The sequence below is a fragment of the Palaemon carinicauda genome, chromosome 42 (assembly GCF_036898095.1).
Source record: "Palaemon carinicauda isolate YSFRI2023 chromosome 42, ASM3689809v2, whole genome shotgun sequence".
Lineage (NCBI taxonomy): Eukaryota > Metazoa > Arthropoda > Malacostraca > Decapoda > Palaemonidae > Palaemon > Palaemon carinicauda.
Genome location: NC_090766.1, coordinates 8,552,631 through 8,561,975, shown reverse-complemented (window position 1 = coordinate 8,561,975; position 9,345 = coordinate 8,552,631). Strand labels below are relative to the sequence as shown.

The 9,345-nt window shown below is 36.4% G+C and overlaps 1 protein-coding gene across 2 annotated transcripts; it reads left to right on the top strand.

Annotated features, from left to right (window-relative positions):
• Positions 1–2,278: 2,278 nt before the first annotated feature.
• Positions 2,279–4,480, top strand: LOC137632922 (uncharacterized). 2 transcript variants are annotated; one of them, XR_011042136.1, is made up of 5 exons: positions 2,279–3,214; positions 3,372–3,599; positions 3,719–3,919; positions 4,064–4,320; positions 4,418–4,480. XR_011042136.1 is itself a non-coding variant. In XM_068365024.1 (4 exons), exons 1-4 carry the CDS (start codon positions 3,086–3,088, stop codon positions 4,073–4,075), a joined length of 570 nt encoding a protein of 189 aa, XP_068221125.1. In that variant the 5' UTR covers positions 2,279–3,085; the 3' UTR covers positions 4,076–4,463. The 2 variants fall into 2 exon arrangements, 1 of the variants encoding a protein (XP_068221125.1); XM_068365024.1 differs by having other exon boundaries at positions 4,064–4,463.
• Positions 4,481–9,345: the final 4,865 nt, after the last annotated feature.

Genomic DNA, 9,345 nt, shown 5'->3' with positions numbered 1-9,345 from the left:
CAGAAGCTAATTTTCAGTACATCCTACGAGCTAGGGAAGTCACTGTCCCTTGCCTCTGCTATTCACGAGCCCGTCTTCAAACCTCTATGAAGCGTCCTTATTGTTATTAAATATCCTAAACTAGGAACCAACCGTCGAATACACTTCCATTGAAAAAGGGGTAAATACAAAAAAAAGCTAATTTACAGAACATCCTACTAGCTAAAGGAGTCACTGTCCCTTGCCTGTGCCATTCATGAGCAGCCTTTAAACCTCTACAAAACGTCCTTATTGATATTAAATATCCTACACTAGGAACCAACCGATGAATACATTTCCATTGAAGAATAGTAAATAAAAACAAAAGCTAATTTACAGTACATCCTACTAGCTAGGATAGTCACTGTCCCTTGCCTCTGCTATTCATGAGCGGCCTTTAAACCTCTAGGAAACGTCCTTATTAAATATCCTAAACTATGAACCAACCGTCGAATACATTTCCATTGAAAAACAGTAAATAAAAACAAAAGCTAATTCACATCCCAAATAAACACACACACACGCCTCGCACCTACACAACGACCCACTCAGGCGAGGGATGAAGACGGTGCCGTGAATTCACACCGTCTAAAGACTACAATGGCCCTTCTTAAAAGTCATCAGGTATGCGTCATTCCTAAGCAGAGACGCACATCCACCCATGACATACGATACCCTTGGGTATGAACCTTAAGCCTTTTGCGCATGTGCCAACTTGCTTAGTACCCACAACGCAAGCATGCAAGCGAGAATTATACTGGTTGCTTGCGTTACGTCTATTTTGGTAAGGGTTGATGCGAGAAGTATTTAAATGGGACAGGTTTGAGTATACGCACATACGCACGCACACACACATACACACACACACCCATGTATATATATATATATATATATATATATATATATATGTATGTATATATATATATATATATATATATATATATATATATATATATATATATATATATATATATGTGTGTGTGTGTATGTATGAATACTGTATATATACTGTACGTAACTGCTATGGGAGCATCATTGTTCTATGCCTCTATGTATGTTCGTACGTTTACTGTACCTATAAAATATAAAGAAACCTCGTTCAATAAATCAAGTCCTCTGAAGACGTATCACGAAACTAGTCAGGACTTAATCTTATATTTCCTATTTTCATTTTTCTTGTGGTTCTTTTGTATCTGAGCAATATATATATATATATATATATATATATATATATATATATATATATATATATATATATATATATATATACTGTATATATATACATATATATATATATATACTGTATATATATACATATATATATATATATATATATATATATATATATATATATATATATATATATACATACATGCATATTAGTTCACCAAACGTTCACCTGGGCTCCACAAGAAACTAGAAGAGTTGAAAGACCAAGGCCTACATGGCTGAGGACTATGAAGCTGGAAGTAAATGATGAATGGAGAATTATTGAATTAGAAGCTCATGATAGAGACGCATGGCGAAATCTAACCGAGGCCCTTTGCGTCAATAATCGTAGGAGGAGATGATGATATACTTAATGGATTCTTTTGAACTATATTGAACCAAGAAAGGTTTAATAACATGGGTATACAAAGGAAATGATGATAAGGTTTATTTTATAACTGTTTTACACTCTGGGGCGCCCTTATTAACAAAACACAAATATGTTGAAAATATTTAACAAGCATACTGTGTCATTAGAGGTAAAAACTTTATAGAGTACTTTGTAGTTTAAAGCAATGAGAGTCAATGTTTTTTTTTGTATTAAGTATTTAAAATATTGTAAAATATATATTGTAAAAGTGTCATATCTGTGTATATAGATACTTGCTGTCTATACTATGTAAATTTACTTAAAAAAAGAAAAATAAAAAATCGCAGGTGGATGACGCAACAGTCAGGCGTTGTGGAAGACAGAAATGTGACTATTTTCTTTTTCATTATTCGACATGTCTATGTTGATTATAATGACTACAAGAACATCAAATTACAATATAGTCATGCACCTTCTGGCATATATATAACTCCTTAAGTGATTTGAATCTGTAATGAATAATGATATTCACCATTCAAGGAAATTCATTTGGCAGCGCTGTTCCAAACTCGTCCCACTAACCTTAACTATACTGATGATTGTTACCTTGGTCATTTGTACAGGCACATGACCAACCATCCATGTGTTCTGATGAAGAAAAGCAATACTAAATATTTTCATAGCTTACGGGTTATTTCGCCCCAATGCTATTTCGCCCCACTTTTCCCTAGATTATTTCAAGTCAGTTCCCCCCATTTTGTAAGTTAGTTCGCCCCATTCCGGAAAATCGGGGAAAAATCGGACAAGTCAGCTCACCCCATTTTGAAAAATAACTGAAGTTAGGTCGCCCTACTTTCATTTTGCAATTCATGTCGAATTATGAATTAGCATCTTATGAATTATCTTTTTCTTAGGAGTGTCTTTACAGAATTTCATCTATGATCATTTGTTCCACTTAATTATTCCGATTATTTGAATTAATCACGATTTCAAGATATGACTTATGTTTGTTTATTAGTATTGTTTTTTTTTTATTGAAAGATGATGTCACTCGTTATTCAATCATATGAAACATATTGTAACATTTTGTAAATAAAGAATATGAAGTGTATAAATTGATTTTATTTACTTCCTTCCATTTTATTGAGAAAAAGAATATTACCTGAGGATTTGTGCCCACCTTTACGGTGGCGATTACATTACAGAAAATTTAAGAGAAGAAGGTAAGAGGAGGATTAAGGAAAATGACATGTAAAAGACTAAATTGTAATTTTTTTTAAATGGGGATTAGGTAGTAACTTCGAGAGAAAGGTAAGAGGGTAGGATTATGATGGAAATGGTAAAGAAAAAGGGGCCAAAAATCGAAATGGAAATTAGAAATAGTGATGGTTGTCCAATACAAGAAATTATTCCAAAGAAAGACCATGGAGTATCCATGTTCTTCTTGTGGCCGTGAAGTGAGGGCACAGCAGCAAGCCTTCCTTTGTGATGAGTGCGACCTTTGGTGCCACAGAACCTGCGGCACCAACATCACACAAAAAGAATATAGGGCAATCACAAAAAAATATCAAACAAGGTCACGATTTTGATTGGATTTGCCCTTCTTGCCAATCTAAGGTTAGTACGATATTTTATTTGCAAGTATGAAATATTTCTGAAAATGTCAAGGACCGGGCATAGCCCAGCCCTTTAGCTTAGTACTTGAATAAAATAAATGTGCTTATTTAATCATAAAATCCCTTTCCTTTTTTTTACATAAAATAATTTTTTTCAGCTTGTGGCCGTTGGTGTGGAACCTATCTATGTGTTGACTTTAGAAGAGGAAGAAAGAGACGAATATGAAGAGGAGTTGGAAGGAGCCGTTGGTTGTGAAACTATTGAAGTGCTGCCTATTGAAGAATATGATGAGGAGTTGGAAGGAGCCGTTGGTTGGGAAACTATTGAAGTGCTGCCTATTGAAGAATATGAAGAGGAAGAAGATATAGTTATATTTGGTGGCGAGGTTAGTATTATTTATGTTAATGCTGCTATAAAGTGTTTTCATCTTGATGCATAGTTTTTTTATAATAATTTTTTTTTATTTTTTTTATTTATTTTTTTTTTTTTGTTGTTTTTTTTCAGGTTGTGGATGACGAAGATGAAGTTCAGAATGAAGCCGAGTGCTCTGAAATTGTTTTGCCCCCCTTAGAAGTCCCCATTAATGTCCAAGAAATTTCTATCGATGATGGCATCCCACAATCAGAAGTGCCGCCAGAAGAAATCATCTACAAAAAAAACAAATACTGGGCGAGATGGAGCTCTGCAAGTAGTGGACTCTCATGGGTATATAGAAAGTCATAATATGCTTATTTTTATGATATATTTATATATTATGATATATATATATATATATATATATATATATATATATATATATATATATATATATATATTTTAATACTCATTTGGAATGGCTTTACCTTTCAGCTACACCTATAACAAAAAGAGGACCACACAGAAGGGGAAGGTTTGGTGGCAGTGTAGCTTACGGAGTAAAACAGTAATATGCAATGCCCAGGTTGCAGAAAACACTGATGGCAGTTTTCAACGTAAAGGTCCCGACCATACTCATGCTGGAAAACCAGGTGCAATGCAGAATTTGGAGGCCTTAGAAAAAGGCTTGAAACTTGCCAAGGAAGATTACACCAAGTCTGGCCTTTCCATAGCTGAGCAGGTCCAAAGAGGTTAGTAAATAAGTATTTTTATCAAATATTCATATATATTCATATATAATTATGTATTAAGAAAAATATTTACTAAATATTATTATTGTCTTCTCAGACATAGGGTACAGTGGTCCTGGGATGACTAACCCTCAGTATTTGGCCAGGACATTAAATAGGCCTATTTTGCTATTTTTATTTGTCGAAATAAATTTACTCAAATCCTTTATTGTTTCAAGTAGCCCTTTTTCTAAGTTAAAAATGTCACCATATGATATCTAAGGTAATTTCTATGATGGGCTATCTACAATCAGTGTTAAAAAGTAAACATCACGGCCACACAGGAGCAGGTTGTAAGCAAGTGTTCAAAAAATTTGAATAGTTAGATCGCCCCATATTACCATGAAATGTTAAGTTCATTCGCCCCATATTGAAAAAAAAGCGTAAGTTAGTTCGCCCCAGTTTGATTTTGGAAAAAGTTAGTTCCCCCTAGTGGGGCGAAATTGAAATGGTGCGAAATAACTTGACACCATTTTCATAAGTAAAGTCAAGTCGCTTCAGATATTATATGAAAATTTCACACCATTTTCTGATGAAAAATTCATTCCAAATAAGGAAACGATCGTTGGACGATTTACCAACTACCAATTCTCTAGCCTCTACCTTCCTACCACACATTTTTGACACACGTGGTCTTCAAATAATTGACTATATTAGTTGGGACAAGGTGCCTCTGATGCCATCTATTGGCGGTAAAGTAAAGCTCGTTACGATATATGGGAGGGAGCTAGGAGTTAGCGTAAATTATGCATTTCGAAATGTAACAATATTGTTATTCTACATAGTTTTTATTAATAATACATGTCATACCATGAAACATATTAATTATCTTTTGATTTCATAAAAAGGTAATTAAAAATTATATCAAATAACTGAGATAAGCCTTTTCATAGTTTATGTTGAACAGGCTGACATAAGTCTTTTCATAGTTTATATATGACATATCTGTTTTGACGTTACTGTTTGTAGAATGATTTATTGTTAATTTGTTCTCATCATTTATTTATTTCCTTATTGCCTTTCCTCACTGGGCTATTTTTTCCCTATTGGAGCCCTTGGGCTTATAGCATCTTGCTTTTCCAACTAGGGTTTTAGCCTGGCTAATAATAATAATAATAATAATAATAATAATAATAATAATAATTCGATTATCTCCCCCATTTCAGTACATGTGGCACAATCTAGCGGCCCCTCCCAAGACCCCCAAATGTAATTGAACTAGCGATTGTTTACTAAGGAAATATTTCCGTGACATTTATTGTGAAATTTGTAATTTCCTAAGAATTAAATTGTGGCCCAAGAACAAGGAACATTAAGTTCATGTGCGTCTGTTTTAAAGTAATTTTGTGCCCAAATAGCAAAAGAAATGAAATAATACAATTTATAATTAGTGGATGATAAGGGTAATCAGCAAATTAAGCACTCTACTGCTAACGCCATCTATTGACCAGGAATATAAACAATGTGTAGAATTTAATCCTTGCATTCTGGAACCTTCCACGACGTCATTTTGGTTTAAAAATGACCTAAAATAGTCTACTTGATTGGAGCTGAATATGATTTATACCTGCCACACATATTTCTACATAAGTATCAACCTATCGGCCATTTATTGACCATGAAAATAATCAATGTGTACACTCTTTAATCCTTGCATTCTGGAACCTTCCATGACGTCATTTTGGCTTAAAAATAGCCTACTTAACTGGAGCTGAACATGATTTATACCTGCTACACATATTTCTACATAAGTATCAACCTATCATGCTTTTCCCATTGGATAGAATAATTCACATGAATGGAAACAGTATGTGTAAGCGATTGGAATACAAAGTGGTTGTTTACAGATGATGCAATATAGAATAGTGTATATGCAAATTTCCCATCCTCCCAACCCCCATCCCCGCAAAAAATAGATATTGAACTTGTTTGCAATAGAGGAAAGTTGGAAGTATATATGAATATGAGAAAGGCTATGATGGAATAAAAATAAAAAAACAGGATGATGAAGGAATTATTAATAATAATAAAGATGGAATAAGAAGGGTAGTTAATTCGTCTCCCAACCAAAAAAAAAAAAAAAAAAAAAAAAAACAGAAAAAAAGAAATGAAGAAAGTTTGAAGTATATATGAATATGAAAAAGGCCATGATGGCATAAATAAAAACAAGATGATGAAGGAATTATTGATAATAATGAAGATGGAGTAAGAAGGGTAGTTAGTTCGTCTCACACCCACCCCCCCCCAAAAAAAACAGAAAAAAAAGAAAGAGAAGAAAGTTTGAAGTATATATGAATATGAAAGGCTATGATGGAATAAAAAAACAAAGGGTGATGAAGGAATTATTGATAATAATAAAGATGGAATAAGAAAGGTAGTTAATTCGTCCCCCACCCAAAAAAAAAAAAATAGAAAAAGAAACTGAACTTGCAGATAAAGAAAGTTGATAGTAAACAAAAACATTAAAAAGGCTAGGCTGGAATAGAAATATCAAGATAAAGAAATTACTGATAATAAAGATTGAAGAAGGAATAATAAAGATAGTTGATACGTCCAAATATTGAAATAATTGGAAGTAAACATAAGGGATGATACTCTTCTACCATTCTGCAAGTCTTTCAGGGATAAGGTCTTAGTCCCTCCAGTTCAACAAGTCTTTCATGGCTGTGGTCTTAGTCCCTCCAGTTCAACAAGTCTTTCATGGCTGTGGTCTTAGTCCCTATAGTTCAAAAAGTCTTTCAGGGCTGTGGTCTTAGTCCCTCCAGTTCAACAAGTCTTTCAGGGCTGTGGTCTTAGTCCCTCCAGTTCAACAAGTCTTTCAGGGCTGTGGTCTTAGTCCCTCCAGTTCAACGAGTCTTTCAGGGCTGTGGTCTTAGTCCCTCCAGTTCAACAAGTCTTTCAGGGGTATGGTCTAAGTCCCTACAGTTCAACGAGTCTTTCAGGGGTATGGTCTAAGTCCCTCCAGTTCAACGAGTCTTTCAGGGGTATATGGTCTTAGTCCCTACAGTTCAACAAGTCTTTCAGGGCTGTGGTCTTAGTCCCTCCAGTTCAACAAGTCTTTCAGGGCTGTGGTCTTAGTCTCTCCAGTTCAACGAGTCTTTCAGGGGTATGGTCTAAGTCCCTACAGTTCAACGAGTCTTTCAGGGGTATGGTCTAAGTCCCTACAGTTCAACGAGTCTTTCAGGGGTATGGTCTAAGTCCCTACAGTTCAACGAGTCTTTCAGGGGTATATGGTCTTAGTCCCTACAGTTCAACAAGTCTTTCAGGGCTGTGGTCTTAGTCCTTCCAGTTCAACGAGTCTTTCAGGGGTATGGTCTAAGTCCCTACAGTTCAACGAGTCTTTCAGGGGTATGGTCTAAGTCCCTACAGTTCAACGAGTCTTTCAGGGGTATATGGTCTTAGTCCCTACAATTCAACAAGTCTTTCAGGTCTGTGGTCTTAGTCCCTTCAGTTCAACGAGTCTTTCAGGGGTATGGTCTAAGTCCCTACAGTTCAACGAGTCTTTCAGGGGTATGGTCTAAGTCCCTACAGTTCAACGAGTCTTTCAAGGGGTATGGTCTAAGTCCCTACAGTTCAACGAGTCTTTCAGGGGTATATGGTCTTAGTCCCTACAGTTCAACAAGTCTTTCAGGGCTGTGGTCTTAGTCCCTCCAGTTCAACGAGTCTTTCAGGGGTATGGTCTAAGTCCCTACAGTTCAACGAGTCTTTCAGGGGTATGGTCTAAGTCCCTACAGTTCAACGAGTCTTTCAGGGGTATATGGTCTTAGTCCCTCCAGTTCAACGAGTCTTTCAGGGGTATGGTCTAAGTCCCTACAGTTCAACGAGTCTTTCAGGGGTATATGGTCTTAGTCCCTACAGTTCAACAAGTCTTTCAGGGCTGTGGTCTTAGTCCCTCCAGTTCAACGAGTCTTTCAGGGGTATGGTCTAAGTCCCTACAGTTCAACGAGTCTTTCAGGGGTATGGTCTAAGTCCCTACAGTTCAACGAGTCTTTCAGGGGTATGGTCTAAGTCCCTACAGTTCAACGAGTCTTTCAGGGGTATATGGTCTTGGTCCCTACAATTCAACGAGTCTTTCAGGGGTATGGTCTAAGTCCCTACAGTTCAACAAGTCTTTCAGGGGTATATGGTCTTAGTCCCTACAGTTCAACAAGTCTTTCAGGGCTGTGGTCTTAGTCCCTCCAGTTCAACAAGTCTTTCAGGGCTGTGGTCTAAGTCCCTACAGTTCAACGAGTCTTTCAGGGGTATGGTCTAAGTCCCTACAGTTCAACCAGTCTTTCAGGGCTGTGGTCTTAGTCCCTCCGGTTCAACCAGTCTTTCAGGGCTGTGGTCTTAGTCCCTCCGGTTCAACCAGTCTTTCAGGGCTGTGGTCTTAGTCCCTCCAGTTCAACAAGTCTTTCAGGGGTATGGTCTAAGTCCCTACAGTTCAACGAGTCTTTCAGGGGTATGGTCTAAGTCCCTCCAGTTCAAAGAGTCTTTCAGGGGTATATGGTCTTAGTCCCTACAGTTCAACCAGTCTTTCAGGGCTGTGGTCTTATTCCCTCCGGTTCAACCAGTCTTTCAGGGCTGTGGTCTTAGTCCCTCCGGTTCAACCAGTCTTTCAGGGCTGTGGTCTTAGTCCCCCCAGTTCAATAACCCAAAATATTTATATATATCTCAGATTCTGCACAAAAAAAAATGGTTTCTTTACAACTAAGTATTTCTCTCTTGGTATCAGAGGCAAATTCAACACATTATTATTTGTCAATTGCCGTAGGTCAAAGCTGCAGTGCAGAGAGAGAGAGAGAGAGAGAGAGAGAGAGAGAGAGAGAGAGAGAGAGAGAGATGATTCTAAGTGAATCAATCTTCATCCCACATAGGTGAGGTCATTCATCCAACTGGATATGTACTCTCTATCTATCTATCTATCTATCTATCTATTATCCAAATACCTTTCTACCTATTATCTATCTATTCCATCTATTATCTATATATTATCTATCTACCAAT